The following is a 26,967-nucleotide window of genomic DNA, read 5'->3' on the forward strand; positions in this document are numbered from 1 at the left end:
ACCTGGCCACTCCCCACCGTGTCACCCCCCTGCCAGGGCCACCCAGACCCCATCCAAGCTGATGCACCGGGGGGCTGGGGGGCCACCCAGTACTCCTTGAGTGCTCCTGGGGAGCTGCCCCGGTGTGGCGATGAGGGTCAGTTCACGGTGCCCTGCGTTTGCGGGTGTCCCTGGGGTCCCCTCCCTCGCCATGGGGTGGGTAGCCCACGGTGGGGCTTACAGCTTCCTGCAACCCAGCACCACCACCCAGCGCTCTTCCGTGCCAGCAGGGTGACCCAGTGCCCCCAGGGATGCCCCTGTGTCACCTGATGCCCCCAGGGAAGCCCTTGTGTCCCCCCCAGGCAGCCCCTGCCTCTCGCAGTGCCTCTAGGGATGCCCTTGTGTCCCCAGCGTCCCTGGGGGTGCTCCTGTGTCTCCCAGGTGCCACCAGGGATGCCTCTGTCCCCAGGACAGCCCCTGTGTCCCCCAGTGCCCCCAGGGATGCCCCTCTGTCCCCAGCATGACAAGCTGACCCTAGACAAGACCCGCAGTGGGTGCTGGAGGGCAGGATGGGTGCTGGGGACAGCCCTGGGGTGGAAGCAGCCCCCCTCTTTGTGCTCGCAGGGTGCAAGAAAGGCCCCTTTGTGCGTCGCGCCGTGGGCAGGGCTGGGACACGGTGCCAGGACGGTGTCTCCCTGCCCCCCCAAACCTGGCCCCACCGCAGGGCTCGGCGTCACCGCGAGCGCTGGCAGCTTCCACCCAGCCCCACGTTAATGATCCACCACCGCCACCCCCCAGCAGCCACCCCGGTAAGCCGTGCCCGGCGGCGGTGCTGGCGGCAGAGCCCGGGGGTCCTTGGCACGGGTGCTGGGGGGGGCCGGTGGCGCCCTGCCCCGCGCCCCACCCCGGTGTCCCGGCACCCAGATAAGAGCGGCGTCCGGCAGCACCCATTTCCCATTGTGTGGCGTGGGTGGGAGAGCCAGCCAGGACCATGGCGATCGTGAACCTCCATGCAATGACCTCCTGGGTGGGCATCACCCGGCTCTTTGCCGTCGTGCTGTCCTGCCTTGCCTTCAGCTTGGTGGCCTCCACCAGGGACTTCTGGGGTTCCTCTGGGACATGGTGCATGTTCACCTGGTGCTTCTGCTTCGCCGTGACCCTGCTGGTGCTGGTGCTGGAGCTGCTGGAGCTCTACCCTAAGCTGCCACTCTCCTGGGATGACTTCACCTCGGCTTTCTCCATGTTGGCTGCGTTGATGGTCTTCACCACTTCGGTGGTCTTCCCTTCCACCTTCATCAGCAGCCCCTGCAGCGGCAGCAAATGCGCCCGGCAGGCCGTGGCCACCACCGCCTCCTGCCTCTGCTTCCTCGCCTACGCCCTCGAGGTGGGGCTCACCCGTGCCAAGCCAGGAGACATCAGCAGCTTCCTCTCCACCGTGCCTGGGCTCCTCAAGGTCTTTGAAGCCTATGTGGCTTGTCTCATCTTCTCCTTGCTGGATACCTACAATTCGAAACCTGGCCTGCAATGGTGCGTGGCCGTCTACTCCATCTGCTTCATCATCACCTTCCTCATCATCATCCTCACTATTGGCCGGTGCCTCGCCTACATGCCCTTCCCGCTGGAGAAGATGATGGTGGGCTACAACGCCCTGGCCCTGATGATGTACATCACCGCCACCGTCCTCTGGCCGCTCTACAGCTTCAAGGGGACGAGCCGCCCTGACGGCTGCGGCAGGAACTGCTGGTGGGACAAGCACTTGGGGGTCACCTTCCTCACCATCTTCAACCTCATCGCCTACTTGGTGGACCTGGTCTACTCTACTAGGATGGTCTTCATCAGGGCACCTCCTTAAGGGCTCCGGGTGGCCTTGGCAGGGCACGGGGTGGTGGGACGCGTCTGGGTGCTGGTGTGGGGCTGCCGATGGAGCTGAGGAAGAGGCTGGGTGCCTCGGAAAGCTCCTTCTCCACATGCTGGAGTGGAAAGCCATGAGGTGCTCCTGGGGGTACACTCAGCCCTGTGCCCTAATGGGCACCTGGTTGGAGGGGCCAAGGGGCTGGGCTGGAATCCTCTCAACCCCCTGGAGCTGAGGGGAGGCTTTGGGATTAAACTGGGTCGGTTTTCACCTGCTTCTGCCTCTTCTTTCTTCCTCTTCATGGCTTTTTGGGGGCTCCTCCCCATGGCTTTTTGGGGCCTCCTCCCCAGGGCTTGGGGATGAGGAACTGGGGGATTATTGGGGGGTCACTGGGCTTCAGCAGATCCTCTTCTCCTCAGTGTGAAGAGCGAAGCAGGGCATGACCAGGAGAAAGCCCAACCTAGATGCCTATGCCTTGGCACCTGACCCTGCCAAACAGGTTCTGGAGGAATGTGGCTGCTTGGGGGGGCTGAGCTGGCCGGGTCCTTGTCACCAGGGCCTCGTCACCACCCCTGTCACCCCCTTGGGAGCCCAGCTGGCTTTGGCCCCACAGAAGCCCCATGCCTCCTGCTTTACCCTTTGAGAGCTGCTGGGGGGACACAGGGGTGGTCATCACTGAGGCCACCAGCGCTGGGGGGCTGAGAGGTGGCAGCAGGAGGATGGTGGCCGCAGGACAGTGTCACCGCGGGCTGGTGTACCAGGAAGAAGGCAGCGGAGAGGTGCGGGCAGATAGGGATGGAAGGTGTGCCCGGCAGGCAGAGCTGCTGGCACGGCACTCCCGGATGTGGGGTGGGTGCCTCATGGGGCACCTTTTGGGGCCACTGTCCCCAACCCATGTTGCTTGCTTGGTCACTGCTTGCCCTGGCGCTAACTATGGCCTGGGGGCATCTCCGCTGCCTCGGGGCTGGTGGGGCCATGGGCCTGCTGGGGTCCATCCCTGCTGCCTCGGAGCTGGCAGGGCCATGTTGGGGTCCATCTCCACCACATTGGTGCTGCTTGGACCGTGGGGCTGCTGGGGTCCATCCTCACTGCCTCATGGCTACTGGGGTCCATCCCTGCTGTCTTGGGGACATCAGGGCCATGCTGGGGTCCATCCCTGCTGCCTCAGGTCTGCTGGGGCCATGTCAGGTCTAATGCCCACCACGTTGTTGCTGGGGCCATGGGGCTGCTGGGGGTCCATCCCTGCTGTCTTGGAGACATCAGGGCCCTGTTGGAAGTCCATCCCCACAACCTCAAAGCTGCTGGGGCCACGGGGCTGCTGAGGTCCATCCCCATTGCCTCAGGGCTGCTGGGGCCATGGGGCTGCTGGGGTCCATCCCTGCTGCCTTGGGGCTGTCAGGGCCCTGTTAGAGGTCCATCCCCACCACCACAGGACTGCTGACACCATGGGGCTGCTAAGGTCCATCCCTGCTGCCTTGGGGCTGTCAGGGCCACAATGGGGTCCATCTCTACCACATTAGTGCTGCTGCGGCCATAGGGCTGCTGGGGTTCATCCTCAGTGCCTCAAGGCTCCTGGGGTCCATCCCTGCTGTGTCAGGGCTTCTGGGGCCATGTTGGGGTCCATCCCCACCACCTCGGGGGTGCTGAGGCCATGGGGCTGCTGGCATCCACCCCCACTGCTTTGGGACGGGCTGGTTTTGGTGTCTGGGTTGATTGAAATTCCTGGAGGAAAGGAGCAGGGGAAGTGGAGTGATGGTGGTACCCGTCACCAGTCCTGAGTTGTGCTGCTTTGTGCCAGGAATATGTTTGAATCATAGAATGGTTACCCCAGCCCAGGCTGCCCAGAGCAGTGGTGGCTGCCCCATCCCTGGAGGGGTTCAAGACCAGGTTGGATGGGGCTTTGAGCAATTGGATCCAGTGGGAGGTGTCCCTGCCCATGGCAGGGGGTGGGACTGGATGGGCTTTGAGGTCCCTTCCAACCCAAACCATTCCATAATTATGGAATCATAGAACGGTTTGAGTTGGAAGGGTCCTTAAAGATCATCCAGGTCCAGTGGCAGGGACACCTCCCACACCTTGGTGCACACCAAGCCCTCCCTGCCCCCCATGGTGGAGGGACCCCCCTGCCTGCGCTGCCTGTTCTCTCATGGAACCATGGAATGGTTTGGGATGGAAAGCCCTCAAAGCCCATCCAGTTCCACCCCCTGCCATGGGCAGGGACACCTCCCACTGGATCTGGTTGCTCTAAGCCCCGTCCAACCTGGCCTTGGACACCTCCAGGGATGTCCATCCCTTCCCTGCTGCTGGGGGCTGGCTGCACTGCCCAGTGTCCCCCTCCACCCCCTGTCCCCTTCCCGGTCCCCATCAGGTGGGTCACGCGCTGCCATGGGTTGATGGGGCGCAGGATGCGGCTGTGCCGAGCAGTGCAAGCCTGGCTGTGCTCTGCAGGGATGACGATGGAGGAGGTGCGGTGCTACGAGCAGGAGACGCAGGAGGCCACCAACAACGAGCTCCTGGGGTTGGTGGCACCTACCATCGCTGTCAGCGAGGTGGGACAGCCGGCGGCCATGCACTCAGCCCCCGCCAGCGCCCCGTCCACCCCGCTCGGCAACGAGGCCCCCGATTTCCTCTCACCCCCCAACCACTCGCCCGCGCAAGAAATCGGCGCCGGAGACTTTGAGGCTGCCCGTGCTGCGGGAACGTGTCAGCACTGAGTGATCCCAGCAGTGCCACCACCCCAGCTGGACTGCGGCCTCGCCGGCAGATGTTGGTGACGGGTTGGGCTCTGCCGTTGGCATGCAGAGAGCCCTGGCGGGTACTGGGCTGCCTGGGCCACCGCAGGTGCCCACTGCGGTCATCGCCACCATGGCCATGCCATGCCAACATCACCATGGCCATGCCACCATGGCCATGCCCTGCCATCATCACCATGGCCATGCCACCAAGGCCATGTCCTGCTACCACCATCATGCCCTGCCATCAGCACCATGGCCATGCCACCATATCCAATGCCCTGCCACCATCACCATGCCCTGCCACCACCACCGTTCCTGTGCCACCGTGGCCATGTCCTACTATCATCACCATCACTATCACCACCATGGCCAGTGCTCTGCCACCATCACCGTGCCTTGCCATCATCACCATGGCCATGATACCATGGCTATGTCCTACCATTGTCACTATGGCCATGCTGCCATGGCCATAGCCTGCCACCATCACTATGGCCATGCCACCACCACCATGCCCTCCCATCATCACCATGGCCATGCCACCATCGTCATGCCCTGCTACCATCACCATGGCCATGCCACCATGGCCATGGTGGACCCACTGGCTGCCCTGGCAGGGGACACCAAGCCAGTGCGTGTCCCCAGCAGCATCAGGTGATGCCGGGTCACCCAGCGGGCGATGCTGGTGAGCACTGGGGCAGCGGTGGCAGCCGCTCTCTGCGTGCCAGAGCCAGGCTGGAGCCCTGGCGCAGGGCACGGTGTGACAGTGACTGTGACCACTGGGTTCCTGTCTAGGGGTCTCCATGGGACCCCATGGGGCAGGTCCTGTGGTTGGGGTCCCCTTCCATGTCCCAAGGTTGTTTCCCTCTGGAAAATGAAGGCCTTTGTGGAAATAGAAGCTGGAGACACGGAGCTGGTGGTGCTGGTTTATTGGACCCAAGCACGGTGTGGAGCCTCTGCCGGCCCCACATCCTGCCCCACACCTCTCCCTGTCCCCATCCCCTGCCCCACATCTCCCCCCATCCCCATTCCCTGCCCCACATCTCCCCTGTCGCTGCACCTGTGCCTCACCTCTGTGTCCTCATCCCCTGCCCCACACCTCTCCCTGTCCCCACACTCTGCCCCACACCTCCCCTGTCCCCAACCCCTGCCCCACACCTGTGTCCCCACACCTGCCCCACACCTCCCCTGTCTCCCCGGGACCAGGGATGGGAGCCAGGACGCTGGGTGAGGGCAGCTCTGGGACTCGGGGGGCAGCACGGGCGCTGGTCGCAGTGGGTCAGTGCTGCCCCACGGCGATGCCCCCGGCCCCACTGGGCTCCCCTCCCTGCCACCCATCGCCATCCTCCAGCTCCTCGATGCCCGGCACTGCCGCCGCCGCCGCTCCCAGCAGAGCGATGTAGTAGGAGCTGCAGTAGACGGGCGCCTTGTTGGGGCTGGAGAAGACCTGCTCAGGCCGGAGCGAGGCAAAGGGGTTGGCGGCGTAGCCCACGACGTGGGTTTGGAGTTCCACCAGGATCTGCAGGGAGGACTTCAGCTCCTGCTCACTGCCGGGAGAGCAAATGGGTCCCGTTACCGCCTGGCTGTGCCGGGGCACCGAGGACGGTGGGATCACACTCACCTGTAGACAGTGAAGAGGACGGGCAGGCGGTAATCCCGCAGCAGCAGCAGCGTGGGCAACCAACCAGCCAGCAAGTCCGGGCAGGCATGGAGACCTGCAAGGAGATGCTGGTGAGGGTCCTGCTGTCCTCTCAGCCCAGGAAGCTGGGAACACCAAGCCCCCACTCTGTTCTGGAGCTCCAGGGTGCGTGGACACCAGCAGTGGGGTTTGGCAGCCCCAGCAAGGTGGGCCACCAGCAGGTCTAGGCAGGCATGGAGACCTGCAAGGAGGTGCTGGTGAGGGTCCTGCTGTCCTCTGAGCTCACCATGACCTCAGGAAACACTGGCTCCGACAGCACCTGCTCCATACTGGAGCTCCAGGGTGCGTGGTGACACCAACAATGGGGTTTGGCAGCCCTACCAAGGTGGGCCACCAGCAGGTCTAGGCAGGCATGGAGACCTGCAAAGAGATGGTGGTGAGGGTCCTGCCATCCTCTCATCACACCCTGGCTGCTGGGAATGCTGGGTTTAAGAGCATCCACTCCATGCTGGAGCCCCAGAGTGTGTGGTGACACTGGCAATGGGTTTTGGCAGCCCTTGTCAAGGTGGGCCACCAGCTGGTCTGGGCAGGCATGGAGACCTGCAAGGAGATGGTGGTGCCAGCGTGCTCAGGGACTGTCGTGCTGGAGATGTCCTGCTCCAGGCAGTGAGGTGGTGAGTGTCCGGGGCCTGCTGTGGCACGGGAACTCACCTGGATGGAAGCCCACCACCAGGTCTGGGTGGGTGGCCAGCTTGGTCTCCACGTGGCTTTCCCAGAAGTCATGGTAGAGCCCCTTGTAGCTGCTGAGATAGATCCTTCCGTGGGGCGCCGGCGTGGCCAGGGGTGGCCTCATGATGGCTCCGTCAACCACATCCACTCCCACCATCACCACCTCCATGCCCTGGTGGCCCGGGAACATCCGTGTCAGCTCATCGTAGTCGGTCAGCCGGGTGTTGAGGGTCTCCACGTGGGACGCCCCCACCACATGCACGGTGAGGGCTTTGGCAAGGGGGTCGATGCCAAAGAGCCGCAGCCCCAAGCCGATGGTGAGTGGCTGCGAGTGGAAGTCGGTGACCAGACGCCGGACGGATTCACGCAGCTCCTTGTGCTCTGGCCGGGGCTTCCCAGCGTTGGCCCAGAGGATGGTCATGTACCGTCCAGCCAGGATGGTCTCCAGCTTCTCCTCCAGCTGCTCCTGCATGGAGAACCAGTCCTCCCAGCCCTTCACATCCCAGGTGGGCTTTGTCCAGGTCTCCGTGGGGAAGGGGATGTCTCCTGGGGGAGGCAAGAAGTGTTGATGGTTGCAGCCCAGGCTGCCTGTCCCACCACGGCTGCAGGGATGCTGGAGCCAGGAGGAGGGACCCCATGTCCATCCATGGATGATGGAGCCAGGAGAAGGGACTTCATGTCCATCCACGGATGCGGGAGCCAGGAGAAGGGACCCCATGTCCATCCATGGATGATGGAGCCAGGAGAAGGGACTCCATGTCCATCCATGGATGCGGGAGCCAGGAGAAGGGACCCCATCTCCCATCCATCCATGGATCCCTTGCAGCCCCTGGGGAGTTCAGGCATTCTGGAAGAGTGGACACACGGGATGGGAGCAGTGTCTCCTGCCCTACCTGTGAAGATGAGCCACTCCACCAGCCGATCCATGGCCACCAGCTTCAGCTTCTTGCAGAACTTCTTGTGCAGTGGCCAGTTGGCGCGTTGGCACGCCGTGCCGCAGTAGTACACATTCTGGCACCTGGGGAGCCAAGAAGAGTGCCCAGATGTGTTGAGGGAGCCCTGGTCTGCTGAGCCCCCAGGGCTTCCTCACTGGTTTGGGGTGCTCTTGCAGCTGGAGGTGGGTGTTGGGGCCGGACACCCTCAGCTTCACCTCGATTGAGGGAGTGGATCCAGCCCTACGCCATCAGACATACGCACGTCCCGTACCTCTTGCATCTCCGGAGGCTTTTGGGGTCAGGGAGGGCATCGGGGAGCTTCCTGCACTCAGCACAAAACTTGAAGGTGTCCTCCATCTTCTGGAACATCTCGAAGTAAGTCCGGATGCCGAAATCGCTGCCACTCTTCCTCCCATCCATGGCAGACCTGCAGATGTCAGGGAGGTTAGAACCATAGAATCGCTACGCTGGAAAAGACCTTTGAGATCATCAACCCAACCATCCCTGTCCACCACTGAACCAGATCCTGAGCACCTCCTCTGCCCGTCTGTTGAACCCCTCCAGGGACAGAGACCCCACCGGTGCCCTGGGCAGCCTCTGCCAGGGCCCGAGAACCCTTTTGGTCAAGAACTCTTTCTTGATGTCCAATCTGACCCTGCCCTGGCGCAGCTTGAGGCCATTCCCTCTGTCCTATCACCTGTCACTTGGGAGAAGAGACCAACACCCACCTCGTTGATGTCCTCCCTCCAAGGCTGCCGGGGTTTTTGGCTCAAGCCATGAACATCTGGCCCCGGGCCGGGGAGCTGCGAAATGGGGTGGTCGAGGGGACCCCCATCAGCGTCCCCCACATGTGGGTGAGCCACGAGGGTGGGATGAAGAAGGGTGGGATGAAGAAAGGTGGGATGAAGAAAGGTGGGATGAAGAAGGGTGGGATGAAGCGGGGTGGGATGAAGCGGGGTGGGATGAAGTGGGGTGGGATGAAGCGGGGTGGGATGAGCCAGGGTGGGATGAAGCAAGGTGGGATGAGCCAGGGCGGGATGCACCAATTGTGAGAGGACACACAAGATGCTCTGGTTGGGAGGAAGAGGAGGAACTGCGCCCAGGGCTTCTCACTCACTTGTAGTCCTCATAGCTCTTCATGTTGAGCTTCTGGAGGATGACATGGGACAACCCCGGCACGTTGTGGTCCATGGCCTGGAAGCCCAACGAATCCACATCAGGTCCCCTCACTGGTGACTCCTCCACAGGCTTCTTGGGGCGGGTGGCTTTGGGGGCAGCACCCTCACTTCTTTGGGCGACGGTGGCTCCAGGAGATCGGGGTGAGGGCGACGGGGTGGGTCCATGTGTCCCCACGCGCTGTCGGGGTCCCCCGCGACGCCGTCCTCCTGCCATCGCCCTGGGGACGCCGGAGGAGCTGGGGGGACGCTGGGTGTGCCCGTCAGCGGGCTCGAATGTCACCCCAAGGAGATGGCAAAGCACGGGAGCAGGAATCGGATAGCAGAGCTATTCTGGGATGGCCTCGTGGGGAAGCAACCCGTGACAGGGCCCCAGACCTGCCCCAGACTGCCTGTGGGGCGCCCCACACCCCGTCTGCCGTGGGGCTGAACCCCAGGGCGCAGTGGGGAGAGGAGGGAAGGGTGTCCCTGGCCGCACATCCTGCCCCACACCTCCCCTCTGGCTCCCTGTCCCCTGCCCCACACCTCTCTGTCTCCCCATCCTCTGCCCCACACACCTCTGTGTCCCCATCCCCTGCCCCACACCTCTCTGTTTCCTCATCCTCTGCCCCACAGCTCTCTGTGTCCGTGTCCCCATCCTCTGCCCCACACCTCTCCCCATGTCTGATCTTCCCTCTTCCAATTTAAAGCCATTCCCCCTCATCACATCACTCCAGACCCTTGGAAAAAGCCTCTCCCCAGACTTCCTGGAGCCCCTTTCAGTGCTGGAACCCTGCTCTAAGGTCTCCCCGCAGCCTTCTCTTCTCCATCATCATCACCACCAATTTTATTGTTATTAAGAAACTTTATCTTTTAATATATGACATTACATTACATTATATTATGTTATATTGGATTACACTGCATTACTTTGCGTTATATCCTATCCTATCCTATCCTAATCCCATCCAATCCTTATCCCACCCTATCCTTATCCCATCCCATCCTATCCTATCCTATCCCTATCCTTATCCCATCCAATCCTATCCCATCCTTATCCCATCCAATCCTATCCCACCCTATCCTATCTCTATCCTTATCCCACCCTATCCTTATCCCATCCCATCCCATCCTATCCTATCCCATCCTATCCTATCCTATCCCATCCTATCCTATCCTATCCTATCCTATCCTATCCTATCCTATCCTATCCTATCCTATCCTATCCCATCCCATCCTATCCTTATCCCATCCCATCCTATCCTATCCCATCCCATCCTATCCTATCCCATCCCATCTCCTCCTATCCTATCCTATCCTATCCTATCCTATCCTATCCTATCCTATCCCTATCCCTATCCCTATCCCACCCCATCCCACCCTTATTTTTATATTGACCCTTATGTATTTATTGCATTTTATTATATTTTAACTGTAGTTACATTGATTATTACTATAAAATTATAGCTATTATTACTATTATAGCTATTATTACCGTCATTACCATTGTCATGAAGCTGCTGGAGGCAGGGGGTGTCCCCCTCTCCCTTCCACCCCCCCCCCCCCCCGGGGTGCTCTGGGTCCCCCTCCGTGGGCAGGGTGAGGGCTGCCCACACCCATCATGGCGCCGGGCAGCGGCTTCACGGGAGATCTCGCGAGATTTCAAGGCCTGGCGAGGCAGCCGCGTCGCTACGGTTACACTGTAGCTGCGACTGAGAGGCTGCAGGTTCGAGTCCCGTGGCGGCCCGGAGCAGGAGGGGTGGGGGCAGAGCGAGACCCGTGTCCCCACACCTCCACCTGTCCCCACACCCTGCCCCACACCCCCCCTGTCCCCATCCCCTGCCCCACACCTCCCTCTGTCCCCACTCCCTGCCCCACATCTCCCCTTTTCCACATTCCCTGCCCCACACCTCCCTCTGTCCCCACACCCTGCCCCACACTCCCCCTGTCCCCACTCCCTGCCCCATACCCCCCCGTCCCCCGTCCCCACTCCCTGCCCCACACCTCTCCCCTGCCCCCAGGTCCTGTTAGACCCCCACCCCGAGGTCCCTGTCCCAGCCCAGGCTGAGGGGAGACCCCACACCCCGTCAGGGCCATCACTGTGGGGCAGACGAGGGCCTGGGTGGGCACCACGGCCTCTGCTGGGAGGGTTGTGGGGCCGGAAGGAAACCAGAAGCGATGGAGAACGCAGGGCTGCGCCCTCTGGGCCTGAGCCCTCCGCAAGGCACGGAGGGCCTGAGCAGCAGCTGGGTTCAATTGACACAGCTGGATATTTTTCCCCTTAAATTTCTTCCTTTGGGTTGGAAGAGACCTTAAAGCCCATCCAGTTCCACCCCATGTCCTCCTCCTGCTCCTCACGAGGGATTCACCACTGACAAAGCCCTGTGCTGTGGTTGCTGTGCCCTGCATATCACTAATCATAGAATGGTTTGGGTTGGGAGAGACCTTAAAGCCCATCCAATTCCCACCTCCTGCCATGGGCAGGGACACCTCCCACTGGATCAGGCTGCCCAAGGCCCATCCAACCTGGCCTTGAACCCCTCCAGGGATGGGGCAGCCACCACTGCTCTGGGCAACCTGGGCCAGGGCCTCCCCACTCTCATCGTGAAGAAATTCTTCCTAATGTCTATTCTAAATCTGCCCCTCTCCAGTTTATACCCATTGCCCTTTGTCCTATCCCCACAAGCCTTTATGAACAGCCCCTCCCCAGCTTTCCTGTAGCCCCTTCAGGTACTGAAGCTGCTCTAAGGTCTCCTCGGAGCCTTCTCTTCTCCAGGCTGAACAACCCCAATTCTCTCAGCCTGTCCCAGATGTTTCTGGAAGAGGAATAGAGGATGTTCACATTTCTTTCCTCATTCTTTTCCCTGCAGAGCCATGGAGGTCCCTGTGGAGCCATGTGTCGGAAAGGACTCCTCTGCCTTGCCTGCTGCTTCAGCTCTTCCCAGTGAGACACGACAGACACCAGTAACACCAGTACATATCACCGTGCTGACGGCGCAGGGTCTGGTAAGCTGCTGCTGAGAATGTGTCTGCTGGTTTAATAAACAAGGCCAGAGTGATTCTGCAAACTATGATCCTGTCCAAGACCAGGTGTGAGGTGATAAGGCTACAGGAAGGAGTGGTGAGGATAGTGGAATCATAGAATCTTGTAATCATTTGTTTGGAAACGACCTTTGAGGTCATTGAGTCCAACTGTCTCTGTCCACCACTGAACCAGGTCCCCGAGCATCTCATCTGCCCGTCTGTTAAACCCCTCCAGGGATGGGGACTCTCCCACTGCCCTGGGCAGCCTCTGCCAGGGCCCGACAACCCTTTCCATGAAGATATTTTCCTAATATCCAATCTGAACCTTCCCTGGCACTACTTGGGGCCATTTCCTCTCATTCCATCCCTTGTTCCTTGGGGGCAGAGCCCAGCACCCACCTCACTCCAACCTCTTTTCCAGGAGCTGCAGAGAGTGATGAGTCTCCCCTCAGCCTCCTCCTCTCCAGGCTAAACAGCCCCAGGGCCCTCAGCAGCTCCTCAGAAGGTTTGTTCTCCAAGCCTTGAAGATGCAGCAATGCCATGCTGTATTTCCTCCCCCCTGCTGAGGGCTTGCTCACACCAAATAAAGGCTTTGATCCATGTAGGCTGGTGAAGGCATGTCCTCAGCAGGAGTCCAGCGATGTTGTGTTGGAACGCATCTCTCTCTGCCTCACTGTATGTAAATGGCAGCACTTTTATGCAAAACACAGTGAAAATGTCCATCAGTGAGCCAGGTGCTTCTAAAATGATCTGAGCTTAGGTGGCCAAGAAGGCCACCAGCATCGTGGCTGGGATCGGCCATGGGGTGGCCAGCAGGGCAGGGATTGTCCCCTGCACTCGGCACTGGTGAGGCTGCACCTCAAATCCTGGATGAGTTTTGGGCCCTTCACTCCAAGAAAGACATTGAGGAGTGCATCTGGAGACAGGAGCGGAGCTGGAGAACAGGGGTTGTGGGAGCGGCTGAGGGCCCTGGGGCTGTTTAGCCTGGAGAAGAGGAGGCTGAGGGGAGACCTCATCTCTCTCTGCAGCTCCTGGAAAGGAGGTTGGAATGAAGTGGGTGCTGGGCTCTGCTCCCAAGGAACAAGTGTTGGGATGAGAGGAAACGGCCTCACATTGTGCTGGGGGAAGTTTACATTGGATATTAGGAAACATTTCTTTACAGAAATGGTTCTCATTCACTGGCAGAGGCTGCCCAGGGCAGTGGTGGAGTCTCCATCCCTGGAGGGGTTCAGAACATGTGTAGATGTGGCACTTTGAGACATGGTTTAGCAGGCACGGTGGGGTTGAGCTTATGGCTGGACTGGATGAGCTGAGACATCTTTTCCAACCTTAACATTTTTGTGATTCCATATCAAGCCAGATTTCCCAACTACAGCAGTTGAAATCGGATTGAGACCAACTGGGCAGCTCTTGTTTTCAAAAGGCAGCGGCTCTGGTGCAGTTCCAGGGCACAACTATGAGCTGGTTCCAATCAAACCATGACTCCTGTGATTTCCACGCGCTCCGTGCTGTCCCCTTAAAGTCTTGTGGAGGAACTGGCACTTAGGAGGGGACACGAGAAGAAGCTCAGCTGCTGCTGCAAGCAGGAAATGCAAATCCCTGCTTCTGCTCTCACAGCAGGCAAGAAACACCAACCGAAAGCAGCTGCCTGCGTTCTGTGAGGTTTTTATGTTGTAATGTTTGAGCAGCTCTCACAACAATAGGTTCAGCAAACAGCATCTTAGAGAAGTACAAGGGAAGAGGGAAAACAATTCTGGAAATAATAGAGCAGGGGACTGATGCTCAGAGCAGTGGTGGCTGCCCCATTCCTGGAGGTGTTCCAGGCCAGGTTGGATGGGGCTTGGAGCCCCTGATCCAGTGGGAAGTGTCCCTGCCCATGGCAGGGGGTGGAACTGGATGGCTTGGAGGTGCCTTCCAAGCTAAACCATTCCATGATTCTGTGGTACTGCTTTGTCTTAGTGGCAGAAGGAGAGAGGGTGATAAAAGAGCAGTTATAAGAACAATATGAAACAAATTCCGGCTCTAAAGCGTGTGGAATCTGTGTAATTAGGGGTAACGTAGAGAAGGGTGAGAGAGGAGCCTAGGCTAATTAATGGTACAGAGAAAGGTTAATTGAATTCTCTGTTTAGCCATTCATGAATGTCAAGGAAGCAGTCAGGACTGAAAATTAAAACCAAGTGAATGAAATCTGTTTCCGTGCTAAAGCCAATATGGAACTAATTACCCCAGTGACACAGTAAGCGGGAGCTGAGGAAGAGACTCATGAAGATGAAGAATCCCTGTGGCTTGGGACTAAAGAAAAGCTTTGGGTACAAGGGTCCTTGTGTTCAGGGCGGTAGCTGCTCTTCTTGACCTCGTCATTGTCTACAACTGCCTGAAAGGAGGTTGGAGCGAGGTGGGTGTTGGTCTTTCCTCTCGTGTAACAAGTGATAGGATGAGAGGAAATGGCCTCAAGTTTTACTGGGAGAGGTTTACATTGGATATTAGGAAAAAATCCTTCACAGAAAGGGTTCTCGGGCCCTGGCAGAGGCTGCCTAGGGCAGTGGTGTTGTCCCCATCCCTGGACAGGTTTAAAAGTCACTCAGGGATCTGGTTCAGTGGTGGACACAGATGGTTGGACTCGATGATCTCAGAAGTCTTTTCCAACCAAATGATTCTGTGATTCTATGATTCCTTGAACAGAGAAGCAAACTGTGTTTCTCCTGCTGGGAAGTTCTGCGGTAACTGCTGGTCTCAGCACATCTTGCACTGCTGTGGAAGTGCCTGGAAATGTGGATCCCCGCTGTGGTGTGCTCTGCTCCCACCCTCCCTGTTCACTTGTGTTTAAGCCCCTGTGAGGACACATTTTGAAGTTTGAACCTCCTCATCTCTGCTTAAAGCAAGTGGTTTGATGGTATTGTAACAATTTCAGGGCTCCCCAGAGGGCTTGGAGAACCCTTCTTTGATTTCAGGGTGTTCTCCAGCCACACTGAATACACAAGTGTCGTGTGACCTCAGCCATGCAGCTCGAGAGTGGCTTTCCTAGGAGACAACAAAAGTCTCAAGCTTCTTGAAAGCACAAAAATATCAATGGGGTATTTTGAGATTTGCTTTAGATGAGTCTTTTGTTGCTTTTCCTGAGTGAAGCTTGGACCTCTCCATCTCTCCTGCCCTTCCAGGAGCAGGTCTTGATAATCCCTGGGGCATCACTGCATGGTGGAGCAGGAAATTTCCCTCCCAAAGACAGGGAAGGGTGAGGTTGCAGCATGGCCAAGCTCTGCTCCCCTTTCCCATTCCTGGAGTGGAACAGTCGAAGAGCCCCACCAGTAAATTCTATCCTGAGTGCTGACCTGAGGAGGCAGCTTTGCTCCTGGTGATGTTGCTGCAGAGCCCGCTGCTTTCCTGGAGCCCTGTGTCCAGTTCTGGAGTCCTCAGCACACAGGAAGGATATGGAGTTGTTGGAGCAAGGCCAGAGGAGGCCACGGAGATGATTTGAGGGCTGGAGCACCTCCTGTAGGAGGACAGACAGAGAGTTGGGGTTGTCCAGCCTGGAGAAGAGAAGGCTGTGGGGAGACCTTAGAGCAGCTTCCGGTACTGAAAGGGGCTCCAGGAGTGCAGGGATAGGATGAGGGGAACGGTTTTCAGCTGCAAGAGGGGAGATTGAGATGAGATTTTAGGAAGAAATATTTTGCTGTGAGGGTGGGGAGGCCCTGGCCCAGGTTGCCCAGAGCAGTGGTGGCTGCCCCATCCCTGGAGGTGTTCAAGGCCAGGTTGGATGGGTCTTGGAGCTCCTGATCCAGTGGGAGGTGTCCCTGCCCATGGCAGATGGTTGGAACTGAATGAGTTTTAAGATCCTTTCCAACCCAAACCATTCCGTGATTCTATGGTTAACGTGCTGTTTTTTCAACAGAAAAATATCAAAAGCGACGTGTCATTCACTTTGGTTCGTGTAGAGTACAATGGAGACATCTTGGGAGACTCCTCCAGGGCCAATGTCTTACCAGATGGGACAGCAAACTATAATTTCACAACCAGCTTTGAATGCAGCCCTGATGGACCCAACTCTGTGGACAGCATTGCGCAGAAACCTGTGCTTTGTAAGTACCTGGTGCTGCGTCTCCCTCCTTGGGGGTGGGTGCTCTCAGCTGCTCAGCTCTGCCTGCCTGCCACAGGAGTCACTCATTCAACGGCAGCACTTCAACGGCAGCTCTTCTGTCCCCATCTCTGCCAATTGGAAGAATCCCCTTTCATGTTATCCTATGCTCCTGGGTTTCGCTGTTCTTGTTGGTCTTGAGCGATGAAGTAGAAGCGCGTGCTGGAGCTGATGTAGACCCTTTGCAGCCCCAGAATTGCTGGTCTGAAGCTGAGAAGCTCTGCCAGCTCCTCTCCTTTTATCCCTCTAGTGACAGTGATAGAAGTGTTGCAAAGGGACAAGAAACAGAAGGAGAAGACAGCATCTCTTGGCCAAGCTGTGGTGGACCTCCTACCTCTGCTGCAAGGTACAACATTGACTTCAACAGCCTTTGTAACCATTTCTTACTCCCTGGCACTTCCTGATCTTCCCTTTTAGAGCCCTCCCTGTTACTCCTTAGACAAAATGTACTTCATAGCATCTGTAGAAAGCTTGGCCTGGGAGAAGAAGGGGTGACACCAGTAGCTCACCTTAGGAGTGGCACCATGATTTCTCTGCAGAGGGTCTCCCTTTATGCTGTTCTCCTTCCTCTTTCTTCCTAGGACAGTGTTCATTCAAGGTCTCGTCTACTTTACATGCAGTGCCTACTTCTTCGTTGGAGAGCCTTCAGCCAGAGGCCAAGGTATGTAGGATTTGGAACTGTTCCTTTGCTCTTCCGGCTCTCTGCTGCTTTTGAACGGGAAGGCGAGCATGACTCAGCCACCGACTCATCACGGATGGGTTACAGTCCTGGATGTTACAAGCTTGGAGGCCTTTCCTGCTCCCGTTGACGTCTGTCCTTGGTTGCCTATGATAGGTGAGGTCATGCTAGGAAATGCTAATGTGTGCAGCTACCAAATGGCTCTGGAAAAAGGATTCAAGATGGAAAGCCTAATGCTGAAAAATCAGGAAAAGGCAAAGGCAGGGTTGCCTGCCCAACTTGATTTGTCTTTCTTTCTGTGGATAGAATGTCTCAGAGTCTATTATGTACAAGGTCTGGCAGCCCTGCCTGCAAAGTCTTTATTCATTCAGCCAGTTGAAAAATACCCTGTGAATAAAGCAGGGAATGACAGATGAGACTGGGAAAATGGGTCTAACTTTGCTCCTGAGCCTGCCTGCAGGTAGCACGGTGAATGAGTTGGAGAGGTGGAATTGCATTCATTTTTCTGTGTTTAAGAGGTGTTACACGGTAAGCGAGATGGAAGGAGCATTAGGGAGGAGAGGTAATAAACACTGACCGGCTGGTTCTCCGTTGCGCATGATCCATCCAGGGTCGAGACAGGCAATTAAGGAGCCACAGTGTGGCCCTGACTTTGGCATGCTTGGAACCCCCAGGGGAAAAGCGTTCTTTTCCATCCCTGATGGTCTTTCTCCCTGGCTCGTTTTAGGAGACCCTGACTCTTTCTCCCTGGCTTCATTTGGAGACCCTGACTCATTCTCCCTGGCTCATTTTAGGGAACTCTGACTCTTTCTCCCTGACTGGTTTTAGGAGACCCTTGGGGCACATGCCTGTGCCTCGAGGAGGCTCTGATTTAAACAAACCAATATCCCAATTCAGACTAATTAATCATGAAATTCCTTTCCTGAGCTGGTCTGTTTTCTTTTCCATCTGAGGTGAGGAATAAGATAACATTGTACATTCTGGCCTTGGGTTTCCGCTTGCTTCTCCCTCAAGAGCAGGAGAGTTACCATTGCCTAGTTCCTGGCTCTACTTTATCCTTGTCTCACAGGGTGACCTTGAAGTGACAGTGAGTGTCAGAAAGCCCCTGCTTTCTGCAGCTCAGCTTTCCAGTGGGAACCTCCTGAGTGTCACATTGGAGACAGCTTATTCGGTCCCTGAAGCGTTTGCTGCCACTGAACCCATGCAAGACTACATGGCTTGTTTGCAAGTACCAGCAGCTGAGGAGGTGAGGATTGGGGTGGGCATAGTGAGAGAGGTGCTGGCTGCTACAAAGTGGGCTGTCCTCTCACTCTCCAAAGGGATCTGAACAGGCTGGACCGATGGACTGAGACCAACGGCATGAGGTTTAACATGGCCAAATGCCGGGTCCTGTACTTGGGGCACAACAACCCTGTGCAGTGCTACAGACTGGGGGAGAGTGGCTGGAATGCTGCCTGGAGGAGAAGGACCTGAAGGTGTTGGTTGACAGCAACTGAACATGAGCCAGCAGTGGCCCAGGTGGCCAAGAAGGCCAATGGCATCTTGGCTTGGATCAGAAACGGTGTGGCCAGCAGGGCCAGGGAGGGGATTCTGCCTCTGGACTCAGCACTGGTGAGACACACCTCAAATCCTGTGCTCAGTTCTGGGCCCCTCACTCCAAGAAAGATGTTGAGGCTCTGGAGCGTGTCCAGAGAAGAGCAACAAAGTTGGTGAAGGGGCTGGAGAACAAGTCTTACGAGGAGTGGCTGAGCGACCTGAGGTTGTTTAGCCTGGAGAAGAGGAGGCTGAGGGGAGACCTTATTGCTGTCTACAACTGCCCAAAAGGAGGTTGTGGAGAGGAGGGCGCTGGGCTCTTCTCCCCAGTGACAGGGGACAGGACAAGGGGGAATGGCCTCAAGCTGCGCCAGGGGAGGGTCAGACCAGACATCAGGAAGAAATTTTTCACAGCAAGGATCATCAGGCACTGGAGCAGCTGCCCAGGGAAGTGGTGGAGTTCCCATCCCTGGAGGTATTTAAAAGATGGGTAGATGAGGTGCTCAGAGATATGGTTCAGTGACAGATAAGGATGGTTGGACTCGATGATCTCAGAGGTCTTTTCCAACCTGATGATTCTATGATTCTATGCACCGTGGAACAAGTGTCCATGCCCGTGGGGTGTACAGCTGTGCTGGTGAACAGCAGCATTGCTTGTAAGTGCTCAGGGTCTCTGCAGCATGATGTTTCTTTAGCACAAAAGAAGGTCTGCTCAGCAAGGATTCGTTGAAACTGGTCAGTTTTGTTCTGATTTTGTTTGTTATTTATTTTTTCTCCATTCATTGTATGTGTGGTGGAGTGTGTTTTCCAAGCCAGGTCCAAGCTCTGTGGCTTTGCTTTGTCAGACCCAGCTCGGAGCAGCTGCTCATGTTGGAAATGGAAGTCTTTTAATTCTCATGTCTCTCTATAAGGAATTCCCCCTGCTCTTCAAGAATGGCATCCTGAAGCTCGCTGGTGAAAAAGAGCCATTGCCCCGGCCCAAAAAATGGTCCCTTGCTAATGTCATGGCTCCTGGTGCTCTGAGCATACCCAACGCCTTCATCGTTGGTGGTCCCTATGAGGATGAGGATGGAGAGCTCAACAAAAGAGAGGTGAGGAAGGACTGGTGGTCATGGCTGAAGAACCAGAAGGTCTCAGTGAAGGAATCGAGAAAGGCGTGAAGACGCTTAATGTCCTGAGTTGGAAGGGATCCACAAGGATCATCAAGTCCAAAACTTGTTCTGGGAGGAGGGAAGGAAGGCGGGTGGTCAGTCTTCTGTGCAGTGTCCAGACATGGAGATGGTTCCTCTTGGACATGATAACTCAATCACAGAAGAGTTCCTCAGGCAGAGAGCTCTTCCCACGTGGCAGGTCTGGTCTCCAGTAAGCTGCAGGGCTGGGAGTTGAGTTATCCCTTTCTAAGCCAGGTTCCTAACACTAATGGTCTCCGGTGCCTGCAGGGAGGGCCGCTGGCTTTCTCTGCTAGGGCAGTCTGGGCTTGGTGAGCTGGACGCCTCCATTTTGACCATATTTTCTCCCAGGGAATGATGCAGGCTGTAGACGTTGCTGTCCTGCCTCTGACCACTTGCTGTTTCTCACAGGACAGGGAGTTCAGGATCCAAGCAGAAAGCATGATGAGAATCGTATGGGACATGGAGAGGCGCCATTACTTGGATCCCACTGCAGTAGTCACGTAAGGGGCCTGAGAACCTCCCTTCCGGCGTGGAGCATGGGGAGAAACCACCCTAGAATGCACTCTGCTGAGTGACCAGTCTCACGCAGGTGCTCTCACAGCTCGTACGTGGTCACACAATGGCTCTGCCTTGCCTCCCATGGCTGTGTGCTGGCTAAAGGTGTTCATGGGAGCAAGGGGGTAGCTAATTGCCTCTAATTGCTGGCAGCAGCTCAGTTCTGCTATGGCAGAGAGAGATGAATTGGCTGTAGTTGCTGTCTCCAGGCCGCAAATCCTTGCTTCTGCTGCCAGCTACTGGAGCGGGGGACTGTTCCGTCTGTGGTTTGAAGGAAGGGGCGGCAGAGTTATGGTGAGCAGACATGGACTAGAGAGGCCCATAACTCTCTTCTGAGCTGCTTATTAAATTTTGCCCAATTCCCAGCACATTCAACCTCTTTCCCTCCACATGGGCACTCTTGATTTGCTTTTTTGTTGGGTAAACATTACCTTTAGCAGCTCTAGATATGCTCAAGATCAGGAATTTGCCTAGGGAAGTTGTGGCTGCCCCATCCCTGGAGGTGTTCAAGGCCAAGATGGATGGAGCCTTGGGCAGCCTGATCCAGTGGGAGATGTCTCTGCCTATGGCAGAGGTTGGAACTAGGTGATCTTTAAGGTCCCTTCCAACCCAAACTGTTCTATGATTCTATGATAAGTCTCCTATTTCTCTTTGAATCCTTCTGTCTTCTTGCCCTTGACTGCATCATGGCTGTGAGTTTCACAGCCAAATGACTCCTCGTGTGTGCAAATCCTCCCTTCTATCTGGTTTGGTTTTAAAATGTTGTTTTCTTCTACCCTTTCCTCAGCCTGCCTGCTCGTTTCAGAGTTACCAGGCACATTGACTGGGAGCTCAGGGTCCTCTTGCTCTGTGCAATTCAGGCTTTATACCAAAGTTAATCCTGTTCTTTCTTATTTGTTTCATATCTGAAGTAGTCAGAGAAGAGAGAAAACCTAGTGTCTTGCTCTCACAAATTCTTTTATAGCTGATTGTGCTGGAAATGCACACAGCAGTGGATGGAGAAGAAAAAGTACCAAGCCTGCCCCAAAGCACACGTGTTCCAGCAGCCTGAGGGTGGAAGCAAACCCAAGGGAGAACGCTCTGGGGCTGCTGGGGCACAAAGAAAAGTGGTGTGACTCTCCTGTTTGGTTTCTGCATCTTCTCCGTACCCTGCTTTGTGTTCAGCCTGCAGAAGCGCATTGCAGAGTGCCAGTACTGGCCCGTGGAGATCTGCAGGATGCCTGTGGCCTCACCCAGCAAAGGGAAAACTGGCAGAGCTGACAAGGTAAAGTGGGGAGCGATACGTTGTTCTGGCTTGTAGAACAGCATTGCATCATTGAGCATTTTCCTTACAATGCCTTTGTAATACCAAACCCAGCCTTGAACCAGCCAAAGCGAGTCAGAGAGCCTAGTGGCTTTGTAAAGGGATTAACCAGCCTTATCAAGCTGTTAGACAAAGGATCATATTTTTTTTCTTATAGCATACAGACCTCTCGCTGACAGCGTGTTGTATCTCGCTGGAAAGGGGTCAGGGAGAGGGTGCTTATGAGAACTGAGGTGATTTACTGAACCTGCCTTTGGCTGCGTGCTTCTGGAGCGTCTTGAGCAAATTCTTCTTAGGGTGTAAAGGAGTTATTCTTTTGCACGTAAACTGGGGTCATTTAACAAACAGCTCTTTAGTTAATTGTTTGGATCCTGGCAGCTGATTGTGTGAGAGCTCCTGATCTCTTCCAGGGCAGTCACATAAGTTGGTAGAAATCTCTTTCCGCATTCCTTGCTGCCAGGATTTTACAGCTTGGATGGAGATCCTTCTCCCTTACCCTCTCCAGCGAGCTGCTAGCCCAGACTCTCAGGCCTCCTTAGCTCCCTGCTTGCTGTCAAACCCAAGATGCACAGCTCTGGTAGGGCTCCTTGGATTTTTTTAACCCCATGGCTGGTAGTTTTGCAGCTGTATCTCATAAAGATCATCCTGAGGAATCCGGCCCAGTGTGGGCATTAGAAAAAAAGCCACCCTGCGGGGAATACAATTGATATTCTACATATCGAATGACTCCAGTGTTTCGGTCGAGGTTGTCTCGGCTGTGTGCCAGGGACGGAGAGCCGCTGGCTCGTCGGGAGCATCACTTTGCTCTGTGGCTCCTTCTTAATGGGATCGGTGACCTTGTCTGTAAAGAGAATAACAGCCTGTTCAGTATCTTAGTCCCTTGCTCTGTGTTTCCAGGGAGATGAGGACAAACGGATTTCCTTCCATGGTGTGGCCTATGTCAACATGTTGCCTTTGCTGTGTCCTGGTGTGAAGCAGATCCGAGGCGCCTTTCGTGTCTTTGCCTACCAAAATAGTGAGGTATTTGAGAAGGTGAGAGCAGCCCAGCCAGCCAGGTTCTGCTCCAGCTCTGCAGCTCTGTTTGTGTAGAGCAGAGTTTGGGAGCAGGAGCATCAGCAGCGTGGGGTTTGGGAGCAGGAGCATCGGCAGCGTGAGGTTTGGGAGCAGGAGCGTGGGCAGCGTGGTGTTTGAGAGCAGCATCGTGGGCAGAGTGGAGTTTTTGGGCAGCAGCGTGGGCAGAGTGGGGTTTGGGAGCAGCAGCGTGGGCAGAGTGGGGTTTTGGGCAGCAGCGTGGGCAGAGTGGGGTTTGGGAGCAGCAAGGTGGGCAGAGTGGGGTTTGGGGGCAGCAAAGTGGTGTTTGGGAGCAGTAGTATGGTGTTTAGGAGCAGCAGCATGGGCAGAGTGGTGTTTGGGAGCAGCAGAGTGGTGTTTGGGAGCAGCAGAGTGGTGTTTGGGAGCAGCAGTGGTGTTTGAGAGCAGGCAATGTGGTACTCAGAGCCTGGCTCTGAAACTTCACTGTCCCTTTGGTGATGGAGAAAGAGTGAGATGAGCTTTTAGGTGCAGACTCCTCAAAGGCAAAGGGTGGGCATGAGCACGTTTGGGGGCTGAGAGAAGCTCTGAATCTCACTCCACTCCCTTCTCTGCCAGCATGCTCCTCTCTCCCAGCTCTGGAACATGAACTGTATTGCTGGGAAGAGCAAACAGTGACTCTAAAAGGATAGCGTTACCCCAGGCAACAACCAAAAAAAGCTCTTTCAGCTGTAGCTCACGGAGGTTTATTTGTCTTTGCCTTTCTCCCATCTCTCTTAATAAGAGTGACAGTTACATCTTCATTTTCCCACAGCACTCCCAGAACAGACCTGATCTTGTTTCAGGAGAGCGGATGCCCAGCCTGGTTTCTCTGCTCGTGGCCCTGTAGTGTCCAGACACAGGAACTGGGGGAATTCCAGCTCTTGTCCAGCCCCTGCTACCATAGCCAAGGCACCCAGCTGTTCGCTGGCCTCTGCTTTGCTGCTCTGAGCCTCTTGACTGCAAGGCACTGCTTGTCCCATCACGTTTATCCATCTCAAGTGATGCATGCTCTTTCTGTTGTTCTTATTTTGGGGGCTTGTGGACGCTGTGGGCTGCTCCTTGATCTAGATAGTCTCAGTCCAGCTGCTTCAGCCTCTCCCCAGCATCTCCAGTTCTTCCTAGCCCATACAACAGTGACATATGGTAATGGACAGGTACGATTGGACTTGATGATCCCCAACCAAACAACTCCAAGATTCTATGACTGTTAGGAGGGAACCACCTGTCCAAAAGACAATCTGAAAGAGCTGGTTTTTTGTGATTCACTGCTGTGTGGCAGGGAAGCTGCTCCACAAGGTGAGCCGGGAGCCGAGAGCCACCACAGGGCTGTTGGAGGCACCCAAACCCAATTACAGAGCAGAGCTGCTGAAGGTAGCCAGATCGATCTAACAGTCCGCATCACCAGGCAAGTCCATAGCCTCGAGGTGGGCTTTGGATCAACCCAGGAATTCAGGCCAGTGGGTCAGGATCAGGACAGCATGAAGCTGGGATCCAGCAAATCTACCATGTAGCTCAGGCAAGAATCAATGCCAGTGCCTCAGGGAAAATGCAGCTCTTGAGAGAAGACCAGGAGACCCTACTGAGGCTTTCTCGGGCAGCTCCTATCAGAGTCTATCTTGAGGCTTCACAGCTGGCCCTGAGCACGAGCAGCTGAACTCCTCAAAGGAGAGGGCGAGGTTGCACATTTTAATGCGTTTAAGACCCTGACAATGTATTTTGTGAGGTGAGAGGTTAAGGCAAAGGGGCAAGGAAGCCTAGTTTGTCCCTCTATTCCCTCTTTTTTTTTCAGACCAGAAGTCAGCGCAGTATTTTCCAGGATCTCAGGATGCAGCTGAGTAAGGAAGGGCTGAGGACCCCAGAAATCAGTACTCCCCTTTCCAGAGCTGTTCCCAGCAGGGCTCAGAAGGAAGAGAAAGAGAAAATCACCAAAGATAAGGATTCCATCAGAAGGGTAAGGTCTAGAGAGGCATCCGGCTCCATTTCCAGGGTGGAAAGTGTGGCCAGCGGGTCAAGGGAGGTGATTCTCCCGCTCTACTTCACTCTTGTGAGACCCCACATGGAATCCTGTGTCCAGTTCTGGAATTCCCAACAGAAGAAGGATGTGGAACTGTTGGAGCAATTCCAGAGGAGGCCACAGAGATGATCCGAGGGCTGGAGCACCTCCCACATGAGGACAGGCTGAGAGAGTTGGAGTTGTTCAGCCTGGAGAAGAGAAGGCTCCAGGGAGAGCTTAGAGCAGCTTCCAGTGCTGAAAGGGACATCAGGAAAGCTGGGAAGGGATTTTTTCTAAGGACATGGAGTGATAGGATAAGGGGGTATGGCTTTAAATTGGAAGGGGGAAGATCTAGATTAGACATTAGGAAGAAATTCTTCACGATGAAGGTGGGGAGGCCCTGGCCCAGGTTGCCCAGAGCAGTGGTGGCTGCCCCATCCCTGGAGGTGTTCAAGGCCAGGCTGGATGGAGCTTAGAGCTTCTTATCTGGTGGGAGGTATCCCTGCCCATGGCAAGGAGTGCAACTGGATGGTCTTTAAGGTCCCTTTTTACCCAAACCATTCCATGATTCTGTGATCTCCACAACAGAGGTAGTTGGGACTTACAGAAACCAGGGACTGATGCTCTGTTGCCTCTCAGCCAGATGAAAGATGCTCATCATCTTGAAATTGTATTACACACTGCCTGAACAAATGCACAAGCCACAGCCAGCATTTGCAAAGCTGTGAGGTTGTATTGAATGTGAAACGAGACGCCTTTTCTTTTTCTTCAATAGATGTCCAACGCACCCAAAATCCCATTGGCAGATGCCACTGTAGAAGCTGAAAGTGTCACACATCTCCTCCTTGAGGGACAGGTAATTATGTATCTTCAGAGCCAAGAAAAGACTGCCAGACTATCACCATGGCGCTGTCTCACACCTTTCACACGATTACATTCCTCAAGAGTGTGTTGGACAAGGGTTCTTTTACGTAGATGCTGTCCTGGAGTTCTTCCAGTGGCATCCAGCTGGAGAGGAGTCAGCCTTGGGGTCTCTATAAATAATCAGATGTTTCAAAGGGTTCCTTCTTATTTTGGCTTCTTCATCAAAATGTCTAGAATGCATATTCATTCTGCAAGCGGATTGATTATCTGCGCTTTCTTCTTTTTCCAAGACTGGTTTCTTGAGCTGAATTTTGCTGCTGTAAATCACTCTGAGGGCAGGTTATGAAACAAGCTGTGTCTCTGCAGTTTGAAAAGGATCTGTAGCTCTATGCTCAGTCTTTTATCATGCCAGTAATGGCTCTAGAAAGCACGACATTGAGAGACCAATGTTTGTCTTCACAGCAATATGTTGAAGCAGGAACGTTCCTGGTGATGGAGATAAAGCTGGACAAGCCCTTGGTACCAAAGCGCTTGCAAGAGGAGCTCACCAGACGGTGCGTAAAGATGTACTGTAATTCTGGGGCTGACTACTCATTTCTGCAGGACAGAAACAGAGCTGTACAGTGAGCCACCCCCTCGAAGGCTCTGCAAGGACCAACTGAGGGCCTGAGCCAATGCCTTCTTGAACAAGGATTTGCCCAGAAAGCTTAAGAGGTGGCATCTGGTGTTTGGGGAAAACCCTTGCCTTCATCTGAGCTGGCGTCTTCCTGTCAGTCCTCTCCAAAAGAGTGACAGCAGAGCAGCACAAACACGTCTGCCTTCCCATCTGGGCTGTATTTCCCATTAATGCCCATGTGTGTGTGATGTGGAGCTGCTCAGACAGGACTGGCGACCAGCATGGGCTTCCCTGGGTAGCACTGCTGTAACTGCATGGTAACATTCTCTTTTTTTCCATTTCAGAAGCTTTTTCACAATCTTCTGCACATTTCTATGCTCTTACATTCCTTTTCATAGAATCATAGAATGGTTTGGGTTGGAAAGGGCCTTAAAGCCCATCCAATTCCATCCCTCCTGCGATGGGCAGAGACACTTCCCACTGGATCAGGGGCTCCAAGGCCCATCCAACCTGGCCTTGAACCCCTCCAGGGACGGGGCAGCGACCACTGCTCTGGGCAACCTGGGCCAGGGCCTCCCCACCCTCATCGTGAAGAATTTCTTCCTGATGTCTAATCTAATTCTTTCCCCTTCCAATTTAAAGCCATTCCCCCTTATCCTATCACTCCATATCCTTAGAAAAAGTCCCTTCCCAGCTTTCCTGGAGCCCCTTTCAGGACTGGAAGCTGCTCTAAGGTCTCCTTGGAGCCTTCTCTTCTCCAAGCTGAACTACCCCAACTCTCTTGGCCCGTCCTCATGCAGGAGGTGCTCCAGCCCTCAAATCATCTCCTTGGCCTCCTCTAGATTAAAGCTGTTTTGGTATCAGCAAGCAGAAACTCTTGATACAAACCCTGATGAGTGAAGGCTGCTTTGACACCAAGGATTTTAGTAAAATCTTAGTAAAAATTATGGCAATCCTAAAGGTGTTGTGATCCATATTTGAAAGGTCATTGGTACAAAGAGAGTT

General features: G+C 55.4%; 4 protein-coding genes across 4 annotated transcripts in view; 3 read left to right on the forward strand and 1 right to left on the reverse strand.

Annotated features, from left to right (window-relative positions):
• Window positions 1–963: 963 nt before the first annotated feature.
• Window positions 964–2,085, forward strand: LOC104068182 (myeloid-associated differentiation marker-like). The gene has a single exon (XM_009571032.2). The coding sequence runs from the start codon at window positions 971–973 to the stop codon at window positions 1,829–1,831; it is 861 nt and encodes a 286-aa protein (XP_009569327.1). The 5' UTR covers window positions 964–970; the 3' UTR covers window positions 1,832–2,085.
• Window positions 2,086–4,281: 2,196 nt separating this feature from the next.
• Window positions 4,282–4,549, forward strand: LOC104068184 (cytoplasmic phosphatidylinositol transfer protein 1). Its single transcript, XM_054080890.1, is given in 2 exon segments — window positions 4,282–4,473; window positions 4,475–4,549. Coding segments are annotated over 2 exon segments (267 nt in total).
• Window positions 4,550–5,716: 1,167 nt separating this feature from the next.
• MSS51 (MSS51 mitochondrial translational activator) lies at window positions 5,717–9,490 on the reverse strand. Its single transcript, XM_009571017.2, has 6 exons — window positions 8,984–9,490; window positions 8,138–8,293; window positions 7,825–7,949; window positions 6,914–7,477; window positions 6,185–6,278; window positions 5,717–6,110 (listed from the first exon to the last, which is right to left on the reverse strand). The coding sequence occupies exons 1-6, from the start codon at window positions 9,256–9,258 to the stop codon at window positions 5,843–5,845; spliced, it is 1,482 nt and encodes a 493-aa protein (XP_009569312.2). The 5' UTR covers window positions 9,259–9,490; the 3' UTR covers window positions 5,717–5,842.
• Window positions 9,491–10,739: 1,249 nt separating this feature from the next.
• The window catches only part of CFAP70 (cilia and flagella associated protein 70), a 31,138-nt gene continuing 14,910 nt past the window's right edge, over window positions 10,740–26,967 (forward strand). Inside the window, exons 1-13 of the mRNA XM_054080556.1 lie at window positions 10,740–10,779; window positions 11,891–12,026; window positions 15,934–16,120; window positions 16,427–16,522; window positions 16,758–16,837; window positions 17,925–18,101; window positions 19,300–19,479; window positions 19,969–20,060; window positions 21,280–21,379; window positions 22,316–22,450; window positions 24,279–24,440; window positions 25,258–25,338; window positions 25,809–25,900. Coding sequence (XP_053936531.1) covers window positions 11,895–12,026; window positions 15,934–16,120; window positions 16,427–16,522; window positions 16,758–16,837; window positions 17,925–18,101; window positions 19,300–19,479; window positions 19,969–20,060; window positions 21,280–21,379; window positions 22,316–22,450; window positions 24,279–24,440; window positions 25,258–25,338; window positions 25,809–25,900 — 1,514 coding nt within the window. The 5' untranslated portion in view covers window positions 10,740–10,779; window positions 11,891–11,894. The remainder of the gene's footprint in view (window positions 10,780–11,890; window positions 12,027–15,933; window positions 16,121–16,426; window positions 16,523–16,757; window positions 16,838–17,924; window positions 18,102–19,299; window positions 19,480–19,968; window positions 20,061–21,279; window positions 21,380–22,315; window positions 22,451–24,278; window positions 24,441–25,257; window positions 25,339–25,808; window positions 25,901–26,967) is intronic.

Source organism: Cuculus canorus, chromosome 15 (assembly GCF_017976375.1).
Source record: "Cuculus canorus isolate bCucCan1 chromosome 15, bCucCan1.pri, whole genome shotgun sequence".
NCBI classification, from domain to species: Eukaryota; Metazoa; Chordata; class Aves; order Cuculiformes; family Cuculidae; genus Cuculus; species Cuculus canorus.

Excerpts from the sequence above, each read along its gene's own strand:
- LOC104068182 (XM_009571032.2), top strand. The coding sequence starts at position 971 with ATGGCGATCGTGAACCTCCATGCAATGACCTCCTGGGTGGGCATCACC.
- MSS51 (XM_009571017.2), bottom strand. The coding sequence starts at position 9,258 with ATGGCAGGAGGACGGCGTCGCGGGGGACCCCGACAGCGCGTGGGGACA. Across the intron at positions 7,950-8,137 it reads AGCCTCCGGAGATGCAAGAG|GTGCCAGAATGTGTACTACT; the intron begins GTACGGGACGTG and ends TTGGCTCCCCAG. Across the intron at positions 6,279-6,913 it reads GGTGGTGGGCTTCCATCCAG|GTCTCCATGCCTGCCCGGAC; the intron begins GTGAGTTCCCGT and ends ATCTCCTTGCAG.